We start from the raw sequence: 27,929 nt of genomic DNA, 5'->3' as shown, positions 1-27,929 counted from the left end.
CCAGCATTCTTCAATCCGAACGGCATTACATTATAGCAATAAGTACCGTCGGCCGTCACGAAGCTAACCTTTTCTTGATCTTCAGTCGGCTAGACCTATGGAGCTTTCCTGCCAAGTATCGGATTAATTCCGTAGAGTCCACCGGTGATCTATCAAGGCGGAGGATAAAAATCTTTCGGGCAAGCTTTGTTGAGATCCGAAAATCTATGCATACTCTCCACTTGTCGCCCGGCTGGAGACTAATACTACGTTAACCACCACTCGGGGCGTACCTCGCGGATATGGCGGCCTCAAGAGTTTCTCCACCTCGCTCGGATGATAGCATTACGCTCCGCTGAAATCTCTTTTCTCTCGCCCGGGGCGTCGTCCGATCGGACGTGTAGTTCATCTGCGCTATACTTGGTGAAATTCCGGGCAGCTTTGACCAGACGAAGACATCATGATTTCTTCGGAGGCTTTGGATCAATTCTTCTTTCTGCTTCTCTTCCAGATCGGAAGCTATAAAGGTTGTGGCCTCCGATCGGGTTGGGTGAATCTGCACTTCCTCTTTTTCTTCATAAACTAAAGAGGGTGGCTTTTCGGTGATGGCGTTTACCTCGATCCGGGGCGCCTTCCGAGCGGAACAGGCCTCTGCTCGGACCATCTCGATGTAGCATCGCCGAGCTGCTAGCTGATCTCCCCGTACTTCTCCCACTTTGTCCTCTACGGGGAATTTGATCCTCTGGTGGAAGGTTGAGACGACCGCTCGGAATTCGCTGAGAGCCGGTCGTCCCAAAATAATGTTGTAGAACGAGGGAGAATCGACCACCACGAAGTTTGTTGTCCTGGTCCTCCTGAGCGGCTCTTCTCCCAGCGAGGTAGCCAGTCGGATCTGTCCGACCGGCTGAACTTCGTTACCAGTGAACCCATATAGCGGAGTTGTCATGGGTAGCAGCTCGGCTCGATCAATTTGCAACTGATCGAATGCTTTCTTGAAGATGATGTTGACCGAACTTCCTGTATCTACAAAAACGCGGTGGATAGTATAATTCGCTATTACTGCTTTGATGAGCAGAGCATCGTCGTGGGGTACTTCAACTCCTTCCAAGTCCCCTGGCCCGAAACTGATTTCCGGTCCGTTCGCCCGTTCTTGACTACAGCCGACCGCGTGAATCTGGAGCTGCCGGACGCTCGCCTTTCTTGCTCTGTTAGAGTCTCCTCCGGTCGGCCCGCCAGCAATAACGTTGATCTCGCCTCGGGAGGTATTGCTTTTATTTTCCTCTTCCCGAGCGGACGGTCGAGACCGTTCTCTGGACGCTCGGCGATCCTCCTGCCTTGGGGAACGGTGCCGGTCGGGAGTCCGTTGCTGTCGCCTGTCAGCTCGTGTTCGATCGGCTTCATGAATTCTATGTCGCCTGTCGACTGAGGGAGACCGTCGTCCGGCATTTCGTGGTACGGGATGAGACACGAAGGGAAGACTTCGACAATCCCTTGTGTTGTGCGTATCCGTTCGGTGGAAGGAGCAGAACATCGGAGTCCATTTCTTTTTTGGCTTGGGCCGGGCGGCAGCTAACTCTTGCACATGAGACCTGGCGTGGGGGGATCGGATTGCTTTGGCTCTTGGTCCTCTAGGCGGCTGATGAGCGACTTGCTGTTTCCGCTCGGCTGGAGGAGCCCGGTCGACTGGAGTTTCCTTTTTCCTTGCCGCTTGTGCTTCTTCCACGTTAATGTATTCGTTCGCCCGGTGTAGCATGTGATCATAGTCTCGGGGCGGCTTTCGGATGAGCGATCGGAAGAAATCCCCATCCACTAGACCTTGTGTGAAGGCATTCATCATGGTTTCCGAGGTGGCCGTTGGAATGTCCATCGCCACTTGGTTGAACCGCTGGATGTAAGCTCGAAGCGATTCACGGGCTTCTTGCTTGATGGCGAACAGGCTCACGCTCGTTTTTTGATAGCGCCGACTGCTTGCAAAATGATGGAGGAAGGTCGTTCGGAAGTCCTTGAAGCTTGTGATGGATCCGTCCGACAGCCTCCGGAACCACCGTTGAGCCGATCCCGAGAAAGTGGTGAGAAAAACTCGGCACTTTACTCCATCTGTGTATTGATGGAGAGTGGCTGTGTTATCGAACTTACCCAGATGATCATCCGGGTCGGTCGTCCCATTATACTCGCCGATCGTCAGAGGCACGTAGTGCTTGGGCAGAGGGTCTTGTAGAATGGCCTCCGAAAATTGGCGATTGATCCGCTCGGGAGATGCGTCCGCTCGGGGGGGCTTTCCCTTTTCTGTTGTCCAGTCTTGGTATTTCGTCCGAAGATGATCCCCGCTCTCTATTAGTTGCTACAGCTCCAGGAGTGCGGAAGATAGCCCGATGGAATGGTACTGTCGCTGGTGGTGCTTCCGCTCGGCCACCAGACGCTGATGTTGCTTGCTGCTTCGGCCGCTCGGCTGCTGCCTTCTGTTTTTGCTCCACAAGTTTGGCGGCCCTTATCTCAATCAGAGCGTCGAGTTCCTCAGTTGAAAGTGTCACCGCGTGTTGTCGTCCAGCCTCGTCCATTGTTTCCGATCGGATACAGGAACGTTCCCACAAACGGCGCCAAATTGATCCTGTCTGAATCGCCGAACCAAAGGACGCTGGGCACGTGGCGCTCTCCTAGTCGATGACGCAGGCCTCCGAAACTCCGGCGATCCTGCGCAGAAGTCGGGCCGGGAAGGGGTTCCCGGCGGCGACCCTCCGACGCTCAAGTCAGGTAAGTAGTGGAAAAAGGAGCTCCCAAGCTTGTCCAAAAATTGCGTACCTCCGGCAAAGGAAGAGGCTCTTTATATAGAGCGATGAAAGAACTAATGCACGTCCCCCGGGGTGCATACGTGTCCGCAACCCATATCTCGGTATGTACCTATCAGAGAGCTTACCTGACACCATACTGCTACAGTTCAATCATGTCTCCGATGGGACAACAGAATACCTTGTTGTCAGACTTAGAGTATGGCCTGGCCATAGGACTTGTCGGCTGTCAGAAGATGTTCCTATCCTTCACTCACCGCCCGGCCAGGACGTCCGTCCGGCCGACCGGCGCGAAGAGCGTCGTCCGGATGGCCCTAACTCCCCACGCCAGCCGGTCGGCGCGCCCATTATGTCTTGCCTTCTCCTAGGCCTTCCGCTCGGTCATTATTTACTGTTTCATTGAGCGTCGGAACCCTGACTCCTGTCAGGGAGTCTTTCCCTATCAAACGTTTACGGGCGGGCCGATCGGCCTGCCCTTTTTCCATGCGTCCGGTCGGCTCACCCTTCTTCGACGGACCACCTGCCCCTTTGACCTCCACGTGGCCTTGACCCCTCGTTAGGGGGTCCCGGGCTCTTACCACCGGATCAAATACCATAAGCACATTTACTGCACTACCCTCTTCCATTACATGTCAACTTTTTAAAAATCCAAATCCCCTAGGTCCATCCATGAATTTCGATAAAAACTCATTGATTGATTTAGAAAGCTTCAATTGGATTCATTCTAACGCCAGTAGATTTCTGTAGTGTTCCAGAGTTTAAATTTATTTTTTTTACTATTTAAAAAAAAACAACGCCACAATGATGTTGGTGTTTAAGTTATGATGTTAATTTTTAAAAATAAACACCACAATAGTGCTAGCGTTTAAGTTGTAGTACTAGTTTTTAAAAATTAATATCATAATAGTACTGATTTTCATGTTGATTTTTAAAAAATAGTACCACAACGATTTTGATATTTAAATTGCATAACTGATTTTAAAAAATAATACCAAAATAATTTCTTATTAATAAAATCAATTCTCATTATTTATTCATTTATTTATAATTATATATTAAAACAAGAAAATTTATTTTTATTTTTATTAATCTTCTTTTGTATTTTAATATTTTTTATTAAAGTTTTAAAATAAAAGAAAAAAATAAATAATAAATTTAGAGATTATCTATTAACATTTAATTTAATTTAAGAAGAAGAGAATAGAAGTAAGAAAATAGAGAAAAGAAAAAAAAAGTCAGCGGTTGGTTGGAATAAAATGAGAATTAGGCGTGCCTTGAAATAAAAATTTAAGAGCGCCTTTTGACCAGAAGTGCGCCTTTTAAGAAATTGCCAATAATAAAATTGTAGATGATTTAATAAATATTTATAATGTTTGTTAAAGTAAAAAATGTTTTTTAATGTAAAAAATGGCCCTTTTTTGTTTTTTAATGTCTATCACGAGCTGCTCTTCGTGCTCGTCATGAAAGGGTTAAAGTTTTTTTTTTACTAAAAAAACTTTGAACTAAAAATGACGTTACCTAGTCTCTTGTATCATATTTCTCCTATTCATTGTTATTCCAATATTTTTCTATTTGTACAACAAAATAGGGTTTTTTCCCTTTAAACAAAATACCGAAACAATAACATTTTTCCCCCAACACATTGAGAAAAGATCATAATTCATACCAATGACTCTTTTATTCTACATGTATTAATGTCTAGTGATAGTCTATCTATCCGTTGGCATAACGAGTTAATACTTAGATAATAAATTACTTTATGAGAGGGATCAAATTGTAAAAAGAATAATCTCTTAGGAAATAAAATTTCTTCTCTATGCATAGAGAGGCTGTGATTTATTTTCTTCATCTCGCTATGGGACTAAGAAATATTTGGGATGAGCGAGTCATCTTTTTCACAAAAGTATAGATGCAAATGCGCCACTTAGTTCTCCAAATTTTGATATTATTATTCACGGATAATAAAGTTGAGTCATTTTTTTCTTCTAATCTCCACTAAAGATGAGTTAAATGACGAGTTTATACAGTCTACGAGTAACACTTTCCAATTACAATATCTCCTGAGAATTTTCTGGTCTTTGTATACTCATAAGAACACTAGACAGTGCATAGGCTTCATGAGTTATTATATGGATTCTTCAATTGGCACCAACGACAACCTTCCGCCGTACTTCTCGGGGAGTTGGCTCTCATCGATATCTGCTAATAGTGTGTCTCTCATCTCCTTGTTGGCCACAAAGATAAACTGCACAAGATCATGACCATACCAGCAGATCAGTTCAAACTTCAAAGAGATAAAACATCCCCACTTAATGGCTCTGTTCTTGTTTCCTCAGAAACATAAATGGTATTCAGTAAAAAAGTTGTGACAATCTATATTTGAGAAGACTACCTTTTCCTTAGTCTTTGCATCTAGAAATTGGTAGATGACCTTCCAAACCTTCATGAAGATGTAAGGTACATTGATTAAGAATGCCTTCCCTAACCTCTCTGGGTAGTAGCTCTGCAATAGCAAGATGAAATTGGTGAGTGTTAAGTCCATGTCAGTAAACCCTTGTAGTTTAAGTAGCAAAGTCCTATTCACTGTTGTTCATTGAACTGATGGACAAGGCAGAACTTTTAGCCTAGTTTATAAAATTAGATGAACAACATTGTCAAATGGGCACTAATATTTTCATGGATATTCTATTCAGCTTAGGCAATTAGGTAAAGAGAGATCATGAGGGGAAACCTGTAAGATGTCTATAGCTGAAAGGTATCCACGGACATCGCAACTCGAGTACCCCCAACCTTGAAGGTCTGAAATAATGATGAATTTCTCCTGACCATTTGGCATGCTGCAAGTATGTCAAAGGTTAGGTTGATCCACTATGAAAAACAACAGTTCGTTAGAACAAATTTCCTCAAGGCTATGCTCAAACTTCTTAATTGTTAGTTTTTAACATCAAGAAACCGAGGTTCTTCACCTGGCACATGCTTTTTCCAGCGCATACACAGCAAAACCTGGAAATACAAGAAAAACAAAGATCATTTTGATGAATTTCAGGAAGAAATTCACTAAAATTAACTAGCATTTTGTTTGTTATGTAACAATTTACGCTTCAACTCATCCATCTGTCTTCCGGCGGAGACATGATTTGCAACAAGATAAACTATTATAGGGCGCCCTTGTTTATCAAATCCCTGTTTGTATAGTTCCTTGTGAGCAAGCTCATTGCTGATCTCAGATTCAGAGATAAATCCATTCGGCGTCATTGTCTTTCTCCATTTGAGATGTTTAAGGAATTGGGCAGATGCCTTCTCGACATCTAGATCACGGGCACGCAAAAACCTTCTAAGTGCCATATTGTCCACCTCCTGTATTTGCAACAACAATGGTAAGTTTTTGTGACCAGATACCCGTGGATGTGCAGAAAGTTACTGGAATTGTCAAATGTATTAGGCAAAAGAAGTAATTATGATTTAAGCCTAACCTTTCACCTCCTTTTTGAAAATTTTAGATATATGGTATGAGGACAAGCGCGTTAACACGAAAAAGTATCACCGTATAGATTTCCACAAGGAGAGGGTAGACAACTTGAGCTATATACGAACTTCTAGGTTATGTTTGTTTTACAAACTCTAAGAGTTAACAGAACTGCAAGATTCATATTTATGACATACATGGTTGGAGTTTGATCCTAAAGGCATGTTTTCTATGAGAGAAGAAAAATAATAAAGGGCAGCTCGGTGCATGAAACTCCCGCCAATACAGGGTCCCGGAGAAGGGTCTATTGTACACAACCTTACCCTGCTTAGCAAGAAGTTGTTTCCGAGAATCAAACCCGACCTCTAAGTCACACGGTAGTAATTTTACAGTTGCGCCAAGGCTCTCCTTTAATTTTCGACAAACTTACTTTCACAAGAAACAAATTTATTTTTAATTAATGTTTTCTCTTTCTTTATCTTAGTAAAACTTTCTCCTCTGCTTTTCCTTTCATCAAAGAAAACAATTGGAAGAAAATATTTCTCCTATGATTTTTTCCCCTAGTCTTTCTCTTTCCCTAATGGATTCCTTACTTTATAGGAAACAAGGCCTATGCGTCTAAAATAGTGCTGACTATATGCAATAGACATAGAAGGGAGCATGACTTCAAATGGCTGCACCAATTTTAGATTAGAGTATGCCAACACGGATAAATATCATTGTGTCATTCATCCTAAATTACCAAATAAGATAGAGCCTGTTTCAGCTAGTTCGGACATACTAACCAAGTCAAGAGACTCTCTTCCATGGCTCATCCTTCATTTCCATGTACCATTTATAAATAGTAGATGAGACACATTATAAAAAGAAAAAGGAGGGAAAAGCACCAACTAGAGCACCAAAGCGAGGAGCGATTCGGTCAACTGAAGTGAAGAAATTGAGATTTATGAATATCTTGTACATGTATCTATTCTAGTTTCATTATAGTGTGAGTCCAAGTCTAACTCCTGATGATTATGATTTACCAAAACATACTTATGAATATATGGGGAAAATATTCCAATATTAGATGTGGTAAGAGCATTAGTTAATCAGGTATTGAAAATTTATGAGAGTGATTAATGATTTCACTAGGATATTACAAGAACCAATGCTTCCATCTGATACACAATACCCTTTGATTAATTGCAAGGCTCATATTTGAAGATATCATGCTAAGTGTTGCTTGTCACATGGAAAACGGATGAAAGGACTTGAAGCCCAACCATAAACACATATACTAAGAAGAATCAGCTATTAACGGGGAACTCACGCAGTGCTGTGCGAGGAAGAAAACTCCCATCTGAAATTGAAGGTGATTCAACCAAAGGCCAAAATTAACACATTTACAGTGCGGAAACCCTAAGCTCAGATACACAAGAATCGAGGAGAGGGGAGAATCCGAGCACGGTCCGATCGAAAGAAATGAGAAAAAGAAAGGAAAGAAATCGTCCAACAACAAGACGAACGATTAATCAGTCGTCTACTTAGCCAAAGGCGAAGCAAGTCATAAAGGCACTACCTTGGCATCAGGATTTTCGGCTTCAACGAGGGCTCTCAGCGAAGCAACCTTCCTCTTCTCCACCGGATCGCTGCCGGGCAACGCGAGCTTGTCTTCTACCTCCATTGCTTGTTGCTTCACGAACTCTTTCTCTGTCTGCACCTGCAATTAATGAGTCTTCCTCTTCCTCCCCCCTCCTAACCCAAGGAGATATTTCGCCCTCAGCATCTTGTCGCATTCTCTGTTATGTGTGCCATCAAAGACTCGATTTATGCTGAAGTTCATGTGACTTATGAGAACCACGAAAGTCACCAGCATTGTTTCTTTTCCTTGTGTAGTTATTGTGGCTACAAGGATCGGGAGAGCCGTCTGTCAACTAAACAGCGCAAATTTCTGCATGTCCCTCCAAAAAATGATAAATAATTAAGCTTCGCATTTTTTTTTAAAAAAAAAACTGCAATAGAGTAAAATAGTCCATGCGCAAGCTTTCTATCGATCAAACGCCAACTCATAGTCCAAAAAAACATTAAATGAGTCCCGGGGAGAATTGAGTAGGCTAGTTAGGATTGAACAGAGTTATTGTCGTAGATAAAAGTTTGAATTTTAATAAAGCTAAGGAAAAAAATTCTTCATGTCTTAATCAACTATAATTTTTTAATTTATTTTTTCATATAAAGTAGACCGATCATATAAAGTTGTTAGATTTCATCTTTTATTATCACAAAAATATTAAATGATCTTGGCGTAGTACATCAAAAATATTAAATGATCTTGACGTAGTTGATGTACGAATAGTTATTCTAATAAATATGATAATTTACCAAATAGCATATGTTCAATATGTTATTTACCAAAAGGTATATCATGATTTTGTTTATACCAAATAGCGCAAAATAAAAAATGAAGTTTCCCTTTTACTCCTCCCGTCAACCTCCTCTTATCAAGCATCATTTTCCAAGCATTTAGGCTATACTTTTAATTGAAAATCATTTTATGATTTGAATTCATGTCCTCTCATCCTCTCTCTCTCTCTCCATCCCTCTTCCTAGTCTTATAAACACGAAGCAATCATGAACCTCCTTTGCTTGTTATACCTTCTCATGCTGTTTGGCGGCATTGCAAAAGACTATTTAGAATTTAAGGATATTGTCGCAAGAGTTTCAAGAGAAAATAAGGAGAGTTGTAGATCAGAAGAAGGGAAGGGACTGCGTCGCACCATGAAAAGATCGACACGATAAACAGTAGCGCAAGCCACTGTTCATTTGTGAAAATGATGGCTTTTATATCTAGGTTTGAATCGGGATTCAAATTGGGTTTAGGGAGGAATTAGGGATTTGGTGATAAAGAAGACGTTTTCCGCAAAACCTTTTTGGTATCAGAGCTAAGTTCATGGCTGAGTAAAAACTTACAGGGTATTCATAGGGGAAAGGATGGGAATGGTAAAAATTTCTTTATATTCTATTTCCTTAAAGCAGTAACGGATATCTTTTAGTTAAAATTCGGGCTAGCAAATTGCAACTGTTGATCAGTTATAGCGAAACCCGAGGACATGTCTAGCAAATTGCAACTGTTGATCAGTTATAGCGAAAACATGTACTAATATAGTATCCTAATAACCAAACCCTGCAAACCTTCAACTGAAAAATCTGTGGTAATAAAGCGACCGGGGAACGACAGGTGGATTGCAAAAGAACAGGTCCTAACTTGGTAACTAGGCAAGGGATGCCGTTTGTAAATCCAAGGGCACACCTGTGTGAGCAAGAAAGCATCTAGAACCCTCTAAGCCGTAAGCTACAGCTTTTAAGAAGATGGTAAAAAGGGTAAAGTTATAAATGTGTCTATGTCTAGACGCTGAGAAGAAAATATTCAGGAATGGTACACCAAATCTCATACCTCGAACCTAGAATACCTTGATTTAGCAAAAACAGAGAAACAGCCTACAAAAAGAGAATTAGCTCATAATATCTCAGTCATTTACGACAGAGTTTGTCTTTCCTGTAGAGTGCACCTCAAAAACTTCAAACAAATACAGGAACAGTTAGAGGAATTAAAAACTGAAAACCGAAGCCTTAGTGAATCATTAAGAAATCTCACTAAGGAAATTTTAGAAAATAAACCTCTGACAAGCAGACAGTTAGAAGACCTTATTATAAAGATAACAGGGCAGCCTAAATTAATTGAACAACGGGCTATAAAGTTATCTGAAGAGCTGAAGAGAAAAATAGATAGGGTAGAAACCCTATTACACAAAGTGGAAAGTTGGGTCTCTTCATGAGCTATATCAATACTAAAGCCACAAGCTCTTACAAAGAAGCACTCCAGGCTACAGAAGAAATTGAAGCTCCAGCAATAGGCTTTTGCAGGCCGGCTGAATACAAAGGAGGTATTAGCAGTAATACTGCAATTATTAAGCAAGCCAATACGCAGATCCAGCTTCTAGCAACAATTCTAGAAAAACTTGAATCATTGGAAGACAGAATCAAGAAGCTTGAAGCAAGAGAAGCTCCACAGCAACAGGCCCTTCCCGAAGCAATAATACAAAGTATAACTGTCAGGGTTAAAACTTTGTCTATTCAGGATAAGCCGAAGGAAGCAAAAGGAACATTGAGAGTGTTCACTGATCCATTCCAAATTCTTAAAGTCTTAACAAGCCAAAACTAAGAAGTAATGGCTCAACATGCTCGAAACCGTCCTGTCACAACTATAGCAAGGACAGAAGGAGCACCTCTATTTGAAGACCAAGTAAGGGAGTATCGTCAAAATCAGAGACGGCGGTACAACACACAAAGAGAAATACAAAGAGTTGCAAGAAGGATCACAGGAGGAGTTTATAATAACTCCTTAGAGCAACAACTTGATCCTCAGACCCAGTTGAGACTCTCTATGCAAGAAAGAGCCTCCATAGTCCCGGCTGAAGTTTTATATCACTCCAGAAGAGATGATGTTCACCATAGGATATACGTTCATAGATCTGAAGAAGCCATGCTGGTTACTAGTAACCAGATAGACCGGGCATTCATACAACCAGAAAGCTTCACTCAACTTCAAAGAAGTGGTATGCGCTTCCTTCACATGGGTATCATACAAGTAAGAATTCAGATTCTACACCGGCAGGAGGAAGGGACCTTAGCTTTAATTGTCTTTAGGGACAATCGATGGCAAGGGGATCAAGCCATCTTTGCCACAATGGAAATTGACTTAACCCACGGGAGTCAATTAGTGTATGTTATCCCTGACACAATGCTTACAATTTCTGATTTTTACAGAAATATACAGGTGTCAATCCTTACGAGGGGATATGAAAACTGGAGAAATGGCGAAGCAAACTTACTGGTCACCAGAGGACTGGTAGGACGTTTATCTAATACACCTAATGTTGGCTTTGCTTACGAAGTCCAGAACGTGGTGGATTATTTGGCAAGTCATGGAGTAAGAGCTCTCCCGGGAAGAAGTTATAATACTAGGGATGTCCTTGGACATAACTGGATTATAAGGCAATCAACGGTGAACATACCCATGCAGCCGACAGAAGTAAATACAAGAAACATGCTTGACGGAAGTGTTTCTTTACAATTTGACAACTATCAAGCTGCGGCCTCATCAGCTCCACCAAGATTTAACTCCAAGGACGAGGAAGTTCAATCTGATGAGGAAGAAATTCAAGGTCATATAATTGTTGTACTTGTGGAAGAAAGAAGACCTGAAGAATTGCTAGTTAAAAGAATATCTTCACTAGCACAGCTCCCTGTCAGAAGGACATCAGGAGCAGCAGGGTATGATATTTCTATTACACATGCACAAGATATACCCGCTCATGACAGGTCTCTATTATCAACCGGTATTTGTATACAAATCCCGCAAAACACTTACGCCAGGATAGCTCCCAGATCAAGTGCGGCGCTAAGGGGCATTATCATTATGGGAGGCGTTATTGATTCAGACTATCGAGGCGAGGTAAAAATTATGGCTTTCAATATGACAAATGATGATATATTTCTTAACAAACAAGAGTGTATTGCCCAACTCATAATAGAGCATATTGCTACGCCAAATGTAAGGGAGGTAGAGGAACTCCATACTACCCCAAGAGGAATTTCAGGTTTTGGTTCAACAACAATAAGGCCTGGTTGCTCCCACACAAAAGCTGATCCAGCATGTACTGGGTGCCATTATTATTGTAGTGATGAAGACTATGCTGCTGATTATGATGAATATGTAGCTGCACGCCCTACCCCTGAACAAACAGTGGCTCAAAAACAAAAAGGAAAAGAAATTATGGCCATCAAACATCTTCCTGATGAACAATTATTAGCAATGCAGAAGAAGGCCAGACAGTATGCTATTGAACAACACAAGTTTTATGAAGAAGAGGTATATTTAAACCTGCTAGATGAAGCGCCATCTATGCGACGTAGCCTTGCAATTACAACAAGGCAGCTACGGAATTCAAGGGAATATCGGCGACAGCTACAAGCAGAATTAAATTCCCTGCCTTCATCTACATCCTCTCAAGATTCATCAAATCCTACACAGTTCCTATGTGTGCTTACAGAAGCTAACACTGATGATGATTATCTTGTTTATTTGCAGTATTTAGCTTTACAGGATACACCTCAATATCCCACTTCAGAAGACGAATTTGTTAATCCGTTCGCGGAAGCTGGTGGGAATAAGCACATTATTACTGCAACGACTACTTCTGGAATTTCAGAAGAATGGGTTTCGGATTATCCAAGGTTGCAGCAGTTACAAGAGCAAATTTATTCTCAAGAAGCATCTTCCTATAGGCCACCTGCTGATACTACAATGAACCATGTCGGCTATCCTCCCAATAGGGTTTTAAAGGAAGAACCAGTAAGCATTGCTCCCCCTTCAACAAAGGGCAATTTTAAAAGAAAAGATAACTCTGAATGGTAGAATTTACTAACGGCGCAACAACAAACAGGAGCTATTCTTACACTTCCCACTCAGTTGCATCTTATAGAAGATGTATTTCTCCGATGGGAAGCCATTACCAAGAATGTGGTAGCACTACAAAATTTCACTGATCCTTTAGACAAGGCTGAATATATTGAAAATCTGCTCGGAGAAACAGAAAGACTAACTTGGATTCAATGGCGTATGGCCTATCCTAATGAATACCAAGAATTAGTCAATGCTAGTGATGGAAGAAACGGTACCCAGAATATCATTTCTCAGATAAGAAGGGTATTCTTATTAGAGGATCCATTTCAAGGGTCTACTGGCATGCAAGACAGAGCTTATAGAGATCTGGAAAGGCTTACATGTGTTGGTTGTTACTCGGAAAACCTAGAGGTTCCACTGTACAAAAATTTTGTACAAAGGTCTGAACCTTTTCCTAGCTACCATGTGTTCTTTTAAATTAAATTTTGGATCGCCTGCGGAACTTAACACGTTTGATCCAAAACTTAATCTATTCGTTCTTTTAGGTTTTGACTTGGGTCTCCTGCGAAACTTAACACGTTCGACCCAAATCACCTTAAGTTATTAATTCCATTAAATATTAATTTCCATAATCGGTTCCCAGTACTGACGTGGCGAGGCACATGGCCTTCTTGGATATGGGAGCAACCACCACCGACTAGACAAAACCTTTTATAGAAAGCTAATATTTAATTTCCTAAAATAACTTTAGGTTAACCAAAAAGAACAATCAAATCACAAGGAAAAGAAAAAACAAAAGAACACAACATCGAAAACATATTCGAAATTCTAGAATCATAAGCCTCTTGTATTTGGTATTATTTCCAAAAATAACTAGTATGATGCGGAAAAAAAATTACTAGTTATACCTTTTAAAAAGACCTCTTGATCTTCTACCGTATTCCTCTTCTAACCTCGGACGTTGTGTGGGCAACGATCTTCCGAGATGAGAAACCACCAACCACCTTCTTCTCCTCCTAGCTAGGTTCGGCCACAAAGAAGTTTTACCAAGGATGAAGAACAAAACACCAACCAAGCTCCAAGAGATGCAAGCTTTCTCTCCTTCTTCTTCTTCTTCTCCAAGTAGTATCCGGCCACCACGAGAACTCCAAGAGGGATGAAGTATTCGGCCACCACAAGAGGAAGAGAGGGAGAAGATGATGGCCGGCCACAACACCAAGGAAAAGAGGGAGAGAAAATAATAGAGGTTGTATCTTGTGAAGACACCCTCACCCCTTCTTTTATATTCCTTGGCCTAGACAAATTAGGAAATTTAATTACAATAAAATTTCCTTAATTCCCTTGACATGATTTAATTGAGAAAAATAAAATAATATTTCCCCAATTAATCTCTAATGGCCGGCCACATCAAGAGGAAATAAATTAGACAAGTTTTAATCAACAAATTAAAACTTCCTAATTTGTTTCCGGAAATTTTAAAAAAATAAAATTTCTCTTTAAAAATCTCTTCATGATTGATAAAAGGAAATTTCTATAATTTTAATTTTATCAACATGTGGATAATTTTAAAGAGAAAATAAAATATCTCACCAATCTACAAATAAGGAAAGAGATTTAATCTCTTTCTTTAATCTTTTGTAGATCTTTTACAAGAGAGATATTTTAATTTTAATTCTCTTTAATAAATTATTTCTTCCACATAATAAAAATTAAAATTAAAATCCCTTTTTAATTTAATTTGGTCGACCCCCACTAGCTTGGGTTCAAGCTAGGGCCGGCCACCCAATTTTATACCTAGGCCGGCCCTAGCTTGTTCCCAAGCTAGCTTGGCCGGCCCCAATTGGGTGGGTATAGAAGGTGGGTATAGGTGGGTATAGAACTCTATAAATAAGAGGCTACGATAGGGACCGAGAGGAGGAATTGGTTTTGGTCTCCCGATAAAATTAAGCATCCCGTGTTCGCCCCGAACACACAACTTAATTTTATCAATAATAATTCATTCCACTAGAGAACTATTATTGAACTACCGCACCAATCCCAAATTATATTTTTGGGCTCCTTCTTATTATGAGCATGTTAGTCTCCCTGTGTTTAAGATATCGAATGTCCACTAATTAAGTGAGTTACTGACAACTCATTTAATTAATATCTAAGTCCAAGAGTAGTACCACTCAACCTTATCGTCATATCGGACTAAGTCCACCTGCAGGGTTTAACATGATAATCCTTATGAGCTCCTCTTGGGGACATTATCAACCTAGTATCTCTAGGACACAGTTTCCTTCTATAATCAACAACACAAACTATAAGTGATATCATTTCCCAACTTATCGGGCTTATTGATTCATCGAACTAAATCTCACCCATTGATAAATTAAAGAAATAAATATCAAATATATATGCTTGTTATTATATTAGGATTAAGAGCACACACTTTCATAATAACTGAGGTTTTTGTTCCTTTATAAAGTCGATATAAGAAGCGACCTCAAATGGTCCTACTCAATACACTCTAAGTGTACTAGTGTAATTATCATCAAGATAAACTGATACCTAATTACACACGACCTTCTAATGATTTGTTCCTTTCCATTTTGGTCATGAGCTCATTTATAATTTATAAGGTCGATAACATTATCTTACGCATGTGACACCACATGCTATGTTATCTACAATATAAATTAATTGAACAACTACAAACAAATGTAGATAATTTGACCAAATGTGATTCTTTATTCAAAACAAATGTTTACAAAAGCTTAGGCTTTCAGTATACACTCAACAATCTCCCACTTATACTAATGACTAGTTGTCATATCTTCTACCATACATCCGATTCCATTCCCTCCACATGTCAATCGAAAGCTTTCTGGAAGGGCCTTAGTGAAAGGATCTGCTATTTACTGATGCAATCTTGGCGATGGCAACTTCTCCTCGCTTCACGATATCTCGTGTCGTGGTACTTGCGCTCTATATGTTTACTTGCCTTATGAGCTCGTGGTTCCTTCGAGTTTGCAATCGCATCGCTATTATCACAATAAATTGTGATAATTTTAGGCAAACCAGAATCACATCTAAGTCCATTAGAAAGTTCCGAGTCATATCGCTTCTTTAGTCGCCTCGAGGTCGCTACATACTCGCCTTCCATGGTTGAGTCCGACACGCATTGCTTAACACTCCTCCATGAAATGGCTCCACCTCCTAAAGTAAACACATAGCCGATGTAGACTTACTATTGTCCCTATCGATTGGAAATCAATCCGTGTAACCCACAGAAAGCAATCTGCTTGGTAAATTAGCATATAATCTCTAGTCCTTCTCGGGTACTTTAATATATGCTTTACGCAGTCCAATGTCCTTGTCCAGGTTACTCGATATCTGCTGACCATGCCCACGAAACAAATATCGGGTCTCGTATATAACATTGCATACATAAGGCTTCCTCAAGTAGCAAGCAACACTCTTATCTCCTTTGATGTCTTGGAGACATCTCTTTAGATAGAGCTATTCCATGCCTAAAGGTAAGAAACCTTTCTTGGAATCCTGCATACTATAAAGCAAGGATTGTATCTATATATGAAGCTTGGGGCGGACACAACATTCTTTTCTTGCGATCCCTTATCACTTTGATCCCAAGAATGTGCACACCTCTCTAAGTCCTTCATATCAAATTGTTTGGACAACCATACCCTTACGTCCGATAATACCTTGACATTGTTGCCAATTAACAAAATATCATCTACGTATAGTACAAGAAATACCACCACGTTTATTTACACTTCTTGTATACAAGACTCATCCGGACATCGAATAAATCCATACGATTGGATTACTTCATTAAACCGGATGTTCCAAAATCTTGAAGCTTGCTTGGTCCATAAATGGACCGATTGAGCTTACACACGGATGCTCTTTGCCCTTTTCAATGAACCCCCGTTGCTTCATATGGATGTTCTCTTCAAGACTTTCATTAAGGAAAGTCTTGACATCCATTTGCCAAATCTCATAATCCATATGAGAAGTGGATAAGAGTATCCGGATAGACTTAAGCATGGCTACCGTGAAAAAGTTCCTCATAATCGATTCCCTCTTTACGAGTGTACCCTTTCAACAAGCCTAGCTTTGAAGGTTTCTACCTTCCGTCATCCCTCTTTTCCTTTTGTAGATCCACTTACATCCAACGGCTTTTACACAATCAGGTGGTTCTACAAGCTCCCAGACCTTATTAGAGTACATAGACTCTATTTCAGAATTCATCGCCTTTTGCCAAGATGTTGTATCTATATCTTGGAGTGCTTCGTCATATGTCCGGGATTTATGTTTACCGGGGATCAAATCCAAGACTCTCCCAAAAACATGAATCTTCGGGTTGCCTTACAACCCTCCCACTACGACGGTCCGTGGTTGTGTATCATGTGTGACACGTGTTGCGGTCTCTTGTGGTACTTCATCTTGTCTTGTTGAAGACGTGTCCTCTCTAAGTTCTTCTAAAACAACTTTCTTTGGGCTTGTGATCCATTATATAGTCTTCTTCTAAAAATTGAGCATTGGTGCTAACAATGACCTTCGGTCTTTAGGACTATAAAATAAATCACCGTTCCTTTGGGATATCCTACAAACACGCGAACTTACATGCGAGATTCTAACTTATCAAGATCTGGTTTCAAAGACATGTGCCTTGGACTACCAAATCCGAATATGTCTTAGACTGGGTTTTCGCCCATTCCACAATTCTATGGGAGTAGAAGAAACTGATTTAGAAGGTACTAAGTTCAAAACATACACTGCTGTTTCCAGAGCATATCCCCAAAATGAATTTGATAATTCTGAATAACTCATCATCGATCTAACCATCTCCATAAGAGTCCTATTCCTTCGTTCTGCCACACCATTCTGTTGGGGTGTACCAGGTGTGGACAGTTGGGATTGAATCTCAGCCTCTGATAAGTAATTCCTAAACTCTCCTAAGAGGTATTCGCCACCACGATCTGACCGTAGTGTCTTGATACTTTTACCTAGTCGTTTCTCCACATCAGCCTTGTATTCTTTGAACTTATCAAAGCACTCGGACTTGCGGCGCATTAGGTAAATGTATCCATATCTTGAATAATCATCTATGAAAGAAACAAAATATTCAAAACCTCCTCTTGCCTGGACAGACATAGGACCACACAAATCAGAGTGAACCAACTCTAACACTTCTTTGGCTCTATACCCCTTAGCCTTGAACGGTCTCTTGGTCATTTTTCCTTCTAAGCAAGATTCACAAGTTAGAAAATTTTCCAACTCTAATGAACTCAAGAGTCCATCGGCTATAAGCTTCTGAATCCTACTTAAGTTAATATGACCAAGCCTTAGATGCCAAAGATATGCTTGGTTCATTTCCGAAGGTTCTTTTCTCTTATTAGATTTAGAAGATGAGTTATAAATTTCCATGTTTTGCTTTGTGGAAGAAATTAGATTTAAAGTATACAAATTGTCAACTAATGTACCAGAACAGATAATCACTTTATTTCTCTTAATAACTACATCGTTACTGAAAGAAACTGAATATCCATCCAAAAATAGTTTAGAAATTGAAATTAAATTCTTTCTAAAACTGGGTACATAAAGACAATTTCTTAAAACCAAATTCCTATTTTTACTAAAAGATAAGTAGACATCTCCCACTGCAACAGCTGCCACCTTAGTAGCATTGCCCATGTAGACGGTAATTTCTCCTTTAGATAGTCGTCGGGTTTCCTGGAACCCCTGCAAGGAATTGCAGACATGATCAGTGGCTCCCGTATCTACACACCAGGTGCTGGTAGATAACACCGCTAAACATGTTTCAACAACTAGAGCATGAGATATACCTTTGTTTTGGTTCCTACGAGGACAGTCCGCCTTCCAATGTCCTGCCTGCTTGCAGATGAAGCACTTGCCCTTCGACTTCTTCACTCCAGCTTTAAATCCCGTACTCTGAGATTTATTCACTTTCTTTGCTGAGCCAGCTTGTTTCTTCTTCTTCTTTCCTTTCGGTTTAGAAGTAGAACCATTTTCAGCAAAGTGAATTTGAGAATTGTGACGAAATAATCCTTCTGCTGCTTGAAGTTCTGTCAGTAGTTCCCCTAATGAATAAATCCTTTTATTCATATTATAGTTCAGGCGGAACTGCTCAAAACTTCTAGGTAGCGTTTGGAGGATCATATCGATCTGGGTTTCCCCATCAATTTCTCCTCCAAGGATCTGTATCTCGTTCAGATAAGCCATCATCTTTAGGATATGATCCCTTACAGGAGTACCCTCTTGCATGGTGGCAGTCATTATCTTTCTCATGGCTTCTTGCCTAGAAGCCCTATCCTGATGACCAAAGAGTTCCTTGAGATTGTTCATAATATCATAGGTTGTTGGTAAATCTTGATGCTGATGTTGCAATACATTTGACATTGAAGCCAAAATGTAACACCGCGCCATCTCATCTGCTTTTACCCATTTCCTATGATATTCAATCTCCTCTTGGGTAGATTCACCAGTGGGTGCATCAGGACAAGGTTCAGTCAGTACAAATTTATAGCTTTCAGCAGTAAGAACAATGTCCAGGTTCCTTTTCCAATCTATGTAATTAGGTCCAGTAAGTCTATTCTGTTGAAGTATGATGGACAGTGGGTTGAAAGTCATCCTAAGAATCACAAATAACTTTTGGTCAGAACTCTAAATTTAGAATAATATTGATTCCTCAAACAATACTATTTTAAATTAACCAACACCTCATAACACCGTGAATTTTGTATGCCACGTTAGTGTGGATGTATACAAATTCAACATTTGTAAAAGGAGGGTTTTATCCCATTAATTTTATTATCTTGTCAACCTAAATTTTTAACAAATAAAATTAATAGTTGGTGTCTTTTGGTCACACAAATAATAGCAGTGACTCCGATGGGGAGGATACTATTAGATGTGTCTAAGTGTATACCATTACTTGACACTAAGTTCATTAATAAGATTATGCCCCTTCCGTTGGAGAAGACCACACGCTCTTAATTAACTTCCTATAGTCATCCAAAAATGGAAGTCTGTTCTAGTGATCCACAAACAAGCTCATCCGTTATGGAGGAAGACACTCAGAGCCAACGCACAAGCTTGTTTGCATCACTTACAAACCAGTAATGGAGACCATGGGATTTATTTAAAAATCCCTCTCCCACTTAGTTATTTATAAATAAGGAATTTTAACTATGCTAGCCTACTAAACTTGTAAACTAACATGTACACACAGCACAATATAAAAGCAATAAATAGAAAATCTAATTTTCAACTATTATGGCTTTTATCTCTAGTTGTCCTCCGTGTGTTGTCATCCCAAGCTGCTGCCATATTTGGCCACCGCCACCGGGTCTAGCTGTCGCATCCATCTTGCTCGTAGTTCCGCTGCGCCTCTGGTCCTTAGAAGGTTCCACGCTTTGCAAGATTCGATCCGCGACATAAATAGAATTTTACAATTTTGATCCTATATTCCATAAAAGGAATGTACATGTATCTAGATCAAAAATAAAATCCTAATAAAACTAAATACAGCTCCTGCTGTATTTTAATACAATCATGCACACATATATAAATGCCCTTGACATGTCCAAGGGTCCAATCACACACATAATAACTAAAAGCCATAATAGTTGGATCCTGCATTCACAAAGTTAGCACATCCTACTATTAACCTGCCTAAATTATGTATGACATGTGCATAATTAAACTAATACCAAATACACAGAGGCAAAACCCTAGCTCTGATACCACTTGTTGGTTGCTACTCGAAAAATCTAGAGGTTCCACTGTACAAAAATTTTGTACAAAGGTCTGAACCTTTTCCTAGCTACCATGTGTTCTTTTAAATTAAATTTTGGATCACCTGCGGAACTTAACACGTTTGATCCAAAACTTAATCTATTCGTTCTTTTAGGTTTTGACTTGGGTCTCCTGCGGAACTTAACACGTTCGACCCAAATCACACGTTCCCAGTACTGACGTGGCGAGGCACATGACCTTCTTGGATATGGGAGCAACCACCACCGACTAGACAAAACCTTTTATAGAAAGATAATATTTAATTTCCTAAAATAACTTTAGGTTAACCAAAAAGAACAATCAAATCACAAGGAAAAGAAAAAACAAAAGAACCAACATCGAAAAACATATTCGAAATTCTAGAATCATAAGCCTCTTGTATTTGGTATTATTTCCAAAAATAACTAGTATGATGCGGAAAGAAAAATTACTAGTTATACCTTTTAAAAAGACCTCTTGATCTTCTACCGTATTCCTCTTCTAACCTCGGACGTTGTGTGGGCAACGATCTTCCGAGATGAGAAACCACCAACCACCTTCTTCTCCTCCTAGCTAGGTTCGGCCACAAAGAAGCTTTACCAAGGATGAAGAACAAAACACCAACCAAGCCCCCAGAGATGCAAGTTTTCTCTCCTTCTTCTTCTTCTTCTCCAAGTAGTATCCGGCCACCACGAGAACTCCAAGAGGGATGAAGTATTCAGCCACCACAAGAGGAAGAGAGGGAGAAGATGATGGTCAGCCACAACACCAAGGAAAAGAGGGAGAGAAAATAATAGAGATTGTATCTAGTGAAGGCACCCTCACCCCTTCTTTTATATTCCTTGGCCTAGGCAAATTAGGAAATTTAATTACAATAAAATTTCCTTAATTCCCTTGACATGATTTAATTGAGAAAAATAAAATAATATTTCCCCAATTAATCTCTAATGGTCGGCCACATCAAGAGGAAATAAATTAGACAAGTTTTAATCAACAAATTAAAACTTCCTAATTTGTTTCCGGAAATTTTAAAAAATAAAATTTCTCTTTAAAAATCTCTTCATGATTGATAAAAGGAAATTTCTATAATTTTAATTTTATCAACATGTGGATAATTTTAAAGAGAAAATAAAATATCTCACCAATCTACAAATAAGGAAAAAGATTTAATCTCTTTCTTTAATCTTTTGTAGATCTTTTACAAGAGAGATATTTTAATTTTAATTCTCTTTAATAAATTATTTCTTCCACATAATAAAAATTAAAATTAAAATCCTTTTTAAATTTAATTTGGCCGGCCCCCACTAGCTTGGGTTCAAGCTAGGGCCGACCACCCAATTTTATACCTAGGCCGGCCCTAGCTTGGTTCCCAAGCTAGCTTGGCCGGCCCCTTATTGGTGGGTATAGAAGGTGGGTATAGGTGGGTATAGAACTCTATAAATAAGAGGCTACGATAGGGACCGAGAGGAGGAATTGGTTTTGGTCTCCCGATAAAATTAAGCATCCCGTGTTCACCCCGAACACACAACTTAATTTTATCAATAATAATTCATTCCACTAGAGAACTATTATTGAACTACCGCACCAATCCCAAATTATATTTTTGGGCTCCTTCTTATTATGAGCATGTTAGTCTCCCTGTGTTTAAGATATCGAATGTCCACTAATTAAGTGAGTTACTGACAACTCATTTAATTAATATCTAAGTCCAAGAGTAGTACCACTCAACTTTATCGTCATGTCGGACTAAGTCCACCTGCAGGGTTTAACATGACAATCCTTATGAGCTCCTCTTGGGGACATTATCAACCTAGTATCTTTAGGACACAGTTTCCTTCTATAATTAACAACACAAACTATAAGTGATATCATTTCCCAACTTATCGGGCTTATTGATTCATCGAACTAAATCTCACCCATTGATAAATTAAAGAAATAAATATCAAATATATATGCTTGTTATTATATTAGGATTAAGAGCACACACTTCCATAATAACTGAGGTTTTTGTTCCTTTATAAAGTCAGTATAAAAGAAACGACCTCAAATGGTCCTACTCAATACACTCTAAGTGTACTAGTGTAATTATACAGTCAAGATAAACTGATACCTAATTACACTACGACCTTCTAATGATTTGTTCCTTTCCATTTTGGTCGTGAGTTACTGTTTATAATTTATAATGTACTGATAACATTATCTTCTGCATGTGACACCACATGCTATGTTATCTATAATATAAATTAATTGAACAACTACAAACAAATGTAGATAATTTGACCAAATGTGATTCTTTATTCAAAACAAATGTTTACAAAAGCTTAGGCTTTCAGTATACACTCCAACAACATGTCCTCAGGTAAAGGATCTGATTCCATTTCTAACAGATTATATGACCCTTGCAGCAAAAACAGGAAGACTCTTTACTGGACCAGAATTATCTGAAAAATTCTGGCTAAAGCTTTCTGGAGAATTGGGGCGAAGAATAAAAGCAGCCTTTGAAGATAAGTATCAAGGAAATACCACAGGGGTGCATCCAAGGGTGATTTTCACATACAAATACCTTGAAGAAGAATGCAAAAAGGCAGCCTTCAGTAGGTCTCTCAAAGACCTATCATTCTGTAGTAAAGTACCCATTCCTGGATACTACAAAGACTCGAAGAAGAAATATGGGCTGAGAAGATCTACCACCTACAAAGGCAAACCCCATCAAACTCATGCGCGGATAGAAAAGAAGAAGCACTTACTCCGCAACAAAAAGTGCAAATGTTTCTTATGTGGTGAAGAGGGTCACTTTGCACGAGACTGCCCTAGAGAATACAAAAATATAAAGAGGGTAGCCCTATTTGAAGGATTGGAGATACCTGATGATTATGAAATATTATCTGTGCAAGAAGGAGATGAGCAATCAGATGCTATCTTCAGTATATCAGAGGGAGAAGACCATCAGGTGAACACCATCCTCAACCAAGAATTCTTATTTGTTTTTATCGAACATACAAACTCCTATATGATAGGAAAGACAGAAGGATGCAGCCAATGGTAAAAATTTCCAAACTACAACATGATTGCAACCACGTATGGGAAATTAATGGAGAAATACCACCTCTACATCATAAATGCACATGTTGCAAAAGGGAAACTATGCAAAGACACCGTATGGATTGCAATATTTGCAAAATAACATCATGCGGCATGTGTACAAGGAATTACTTAGATATGAGTATTCCTGTAGAAAGGTCAGTTCCTGTTCCTTTTTCCCCCAATACTTTAATCCAGGAACAGCAAAACTACATTACTTGGGCAGTAGCAGAAATTGAAAGGTTGAAACAGGAGGTCGCAAGTGCTAAGTTATTAGCATAAATCCAAATAGAATCTCTGAAGAAAGAGTTCGCTGCTGAAAAAGAAGAAATGATGAGAAATCATCAAGCTGATAAATTAGAAGTAGATACTGAGAATGAAGAACTCAGACTCGGAATTGACCTCTTGGAACTCGAAAAGCGAGATTTTGAGAAGAATTCAGAAAAAGAACCTGTCCATCCTGAAGATGAAGAATTCTATGAAGAAGAAATACATGTATTAATTGATTCAGGAAAGGAAAATGTATTCTCTATTGAAGAAGCAAAGCAACCAAAATTCAAAACAAATGGCCTCTTCAATCTGGTGGTTGAGCTATCTATCCCAGGGGTAGAAAGTTTTAAAGTAAATGTCATTCTTGATACTGGCGCTACCACCTGCTGCATAGATCAGGTATCAATACCACCCCTTGCAATTGAAGATAATACTTTTGTTGTTAATTTTAGTGGCATTAACTCTAAGACAACAGCCAATAAGAAATTGAAGTACGGCAATATGAAGATAGGGGATCATCAGTTCAGGATACCTTATACATATGCCTTCCCCCTTACATTGGGAGGTAATATTACTATGATCCTTGGTTGCAACTTTATACGAGCTATGCATGGAGGAGTTCGCATAGAAGGCAATGAGGTAACATTTTATAAAAATGTTACTACTATTCATACTCAACAAGTTATTCCTGCAGCCCCTGTTATTGAGGAATTGAAACTCGAAGAGAAAGAATATGTACAAATTCAAGAGCAGATATGTACATGGCAACCAGGACAGTATTTGCAAGATTTAATTGCTGAATTAACCAATACTGGTTATATTGGGGATAACCCCATGAAGTTCTGGAGTTCTAATTTGGTTACTTGTAAGCTAGATATTAAGAATCCTGATTTGGCAATTAAGGATAGACCACTTAAGCACGTAACTCCTCAAATGCAAGACTCATTTAGAAGACACATTAAGTCTCTACTAGACCTCAAGGTGATCAGACCAAGCAACAGTCGTCACAGAACTACAGCGATTATAGTCTACTCTGGCACAACTGTGGATCCTAAGACAGGAAGGGAAACAAGAGGTAAAGAAAGGATGGTCTTTAACTACAAAAGGCTGAATGATAACACCCACAAAGACCAATATAGCCTTCCAGGTATTAACACAATAATACACAGAGTCGGAAGAAGCAAGATTTTCTCAAAGTTCGACCTCAAAAGTGGCTTCCATCAGGTAGCTATGGATCCTGAATCAGTACCATGGACAGCCTTCTGGGTGCCAGATGGCCTTTTTGAATGGCTTGTTATGCCTTTTGGCCTTAAAAATGCTCCGATCGTCTTCCAACGCAAGATGGATAACTGCTTCAAAGGTATCGAAAAGTTTATAGCAGTTTATATTGATGACATTTTAGTCTTTTCAGAAAATGAAGAAGAACATCGTGAACATTGCAAGATTCTTCTAAAGATCTGTCAGCAGAATGGGCTGATATTGAGCCCAACAAAAATGAAGATTGGGAGCCCAACAATAGAATTTCTTGGAGCTACTATTGGGCATTCAAATATCAAATTACAAACCCACATAATCTCAAAGATAGCAGATTTTAGCAATCAAGAGCTTCAGACTACTAAAGGATTGCGATCTTGGCTTGGAATTCTCAATTATGCCCGTTCTTATATCCCTAACCTGGGAAAGATACTTGGCCCCCTATACTCAAAAACATCTCCAAACGGGGAAAAGAAAATGAATGCACAAGATTGGGCATTGGTGGAGAAAGTAAAGGTAATGGTCAAAACACTTCCCGACTTAGCAATACCCCCTGCACACTGCTTTGTTATCATCGAATCTGATGGATGCATGGAAGGCTGGGGCGGAGTTCTAAAATGGAAACCCCAGAAATTTGACCCAAAATCCTCAGAGTTAATATGTGCCTACGCAAGCGACAAATTCTCCCCACCAAAGTCTACAATTGATGTCGAGATTCATGCTATAATGAATTGCACGAACAGCTTTAAGATATACTATCTTGACAAAGAAGAGCTTCTAATCAGAACAGACTGCCAGGCGATTATAAGCTTCTTCAACAAAACAGCGTAGAATAAGCCTTCTCGCGTTCGCTGGATAGCCTTCACAGATTTTATTACTGGCTTAGGCATTACTGTACAATTCCAGCACATAGAAGGTAAGGATAACCACCTGGCTGATGCTTTATCCAGACTTGTTTGTTTTCTTATAGCCCCATGGAGCCCATCCGACGAAGATATGACCATCATGGCTCACTTTGAAGCAACCCTGTAACAACTGAAGAGCAGGCCTCATACTCAAGCCCTCCAACACCTTGCGGGCCTTATCCACTATTGGACCAGTACCAAGAACTCGCTGAGGGAATTGGGGCCAGCACCAATACTCCCTACGAAAAAGACAAAAGACAGCACATGGAGGACATCGAAAGCACTGCAGCAAGGAATCTCCTCAATAGCCTGTGGAAACTCAAGCTTATCCTCAACGCCAAGGAAAAAGACTTTGCCAGACGATGCCAGGTTAAAAGGGGACTCTACCTCTATTTTCAAGATGCTTTACCAGAAGTGATGCAGACTAAAGGTGCATTATTGGACACCTTTATTCGCGTGCAAGGAATCGTCCAGAAAATAAAGGAGACACCACCGTAAAAAGACAGAGCAATGGTGGGCCCTGAAAATCCAAAGAGATAATAACGAATCTTTTCACATGGGTTGAGCCTCGGGGAGCCGCCCATCTGTAAAAGAATATAGTTGTAAAGGTATGCATTATTGAAAAAGAGACAAGGCACTTGTGAATGATGATGACGAGGCCCACAAGTGCACTCAGCTCATCTCTATCCTTCTCCTTCTCTTTTCTATATAACCCTCTAGTTAGTTCATTGCAGAACACACACCGCTTCACGGTACAAGTTCTACTCTGAGAAGTCTAAGTTTGTAAGTCCTTAAGCTTTTAAGTTCTTAAGTTCCTTTGCTTGTAATTTAGTCCTGTACTTTTCTCTTTGGTAGATTATCTAAGTTATTTGAAAAGAAAACGTTTTCCGCAAAACCTTTTTGGTATCTACCGCCTTCTGGTCATCTTTCACGAGCGCCACCGCAACGACGGCCGAGTCCGTATTTCAGGCGCTGGAAGAACATGACGAGCTCCGGCGTAGGGCGACGCCGGGAGACAAAGAAGAGGCAGGCCGAGCAGAAACTGGCCCGAGGGCCTTGTACTATTCAGAAAGCCATCTCGGCTCCTACTGCAAATCCAAATGCGAGGCCAAGTAGACGACGCTTCCGTTGGAATACTATGCAGAAGAGGATACGGAAGGCGATTGCACAAGGCGCAATGCAGATTGGTGACGGAGTTGTTGGTCCGTCAGGTAAGAACCAACGACGGCTTCATACAGCCAGCGGTCCAAAGGCTGTACACTATCATCAATAATGGAGTGTGGCGGACCCAGGTTATTCGTCCGTTCCTTTGACAGTAACGGCCATTGTTGGCCAGTGTCCTGTAACGTGGCTGAGTCAGCCACGAATCTTTTACTTTTGTCATGTCGAACAGTGTGCCTGAAAAGCACCCAAAGGTGTTCGCCCATGTGCCATACTGTTCAACAGGGGTCTACTTAGATTCCTGGTTTTGTAAAACCAACAGCGGGCTCGTGGTTTTAAGCCCAAGGTTTTGAGAAAGTGGCGTTGTCCCGCCACTTAGTCATGACTTAGTGAAGAAGAAAGCATCTTTACATGTGATGATGGGGCCCAATGAGCACCCGGCATGTGACGATGTTCCCTTTCCATCTCTATATAAGTCTTGTTGTAATGGGTTGCAAGGAGACGAGCGTCCCTCGATCCCTTACTTCCCTCTTGTCCTCCTCAATAAAATCCGTTGGTCCTTTGTGAGTTTTCTCCCAGTGCATCTTCTCTGTTGTTCTCCGACCTAGGTGATGGCTCCGTCCTGAGCCGAGTTCAAGAAGTTGGTCCTCTTATTTGGTATCAGAGCTTGAAAGGAGTCTTGCTGAGGCTGGTGTGTAGAACAACAACGTGCTAGCTGTTGTTGCTTGCAAAGAAGTTGTGTGCGAAGTCTACTACTCGCTGAACTCGCCGAAGGA

The 27,929-nt window shown here is 40.1% G+C and overlaps 1 protein-coding gene across 1 annotated transcript; it reads right to left on the bottom strand.

Moving 5' to 3' along the window:
• Positions 1–4,693: 4,693 nt before the first annotated feature.
• LOC122030399 (SEC14 cytosolic factor-like) lies at positions 4,694–8,065 on the bottom strand. The gene is made up of 6 exons (XM_042589604.1): positions 7,793–8,065; positions 5,864–6,122; positions 5,732–5,768; positions 5,497–5,602; positions 5,158–5,268; positions 4,694–5,010 (listed from the first exon to the last, which is right to left on the bottom strand). Exons 1-6 carry the CDS (start codon positions 7,895–7,897, stop codon positions 4,891–4,893), a joined length of 738 nt encoding a protein of 245 aa, XP_042445538.1. The 5' UTR covers positions 7,898–8,065; the 3' UTR covers positions 4,694–4,890.
• Positions 8,066–27,929: the final 19,864 nt, after the last annotated feature.

The sequence above is a fragment of the Zingiber officinale genome, chromosome 10B, assembly GCF_018446385.1.
Source record: "Zingiber officinale cultivar Zhangliang chromosome 10B, Zo_v1.1, whole genome shotgun sequence".
NCBI lineage: Eukaryota > Viridiplantae > Streptophyta > Magnoliopsida > Zingiberales > Zingiberaceae > Zingiber > Zingiber officinale.
The sequence above is the reverse complement of the archived record's forward strand: the minus strand, read 5'-3'. Positions and strand labels throughout refer to the sequence as shown.

Excerpts from the sequence above, each read along its gene's own strand:
- LOC122030399 (XM_042589604.1), bottom strand. The coding sequence starts at position 7,897 with ATGGAGGTAGAAGACAAGCTCGCGTTGCCCGGCAGCGATCCGGTGGAG. Across the intron at positions 5,769-5,863 it reads ACAGATGGATGAGTTGAAGC|GTTTTGCTGTGTATGCGCTG; the intron begins GTAAATTGTTAC and ends TTGTATTTCCAG. Across the intron at positions 5,603-5,731 it reads CTGGAAAAAGCATGTGCCAG|CATGCCAAATGGTCAGGAGA; the intron begins GTGAAGAACCTC and ends ACATACTTGCAG.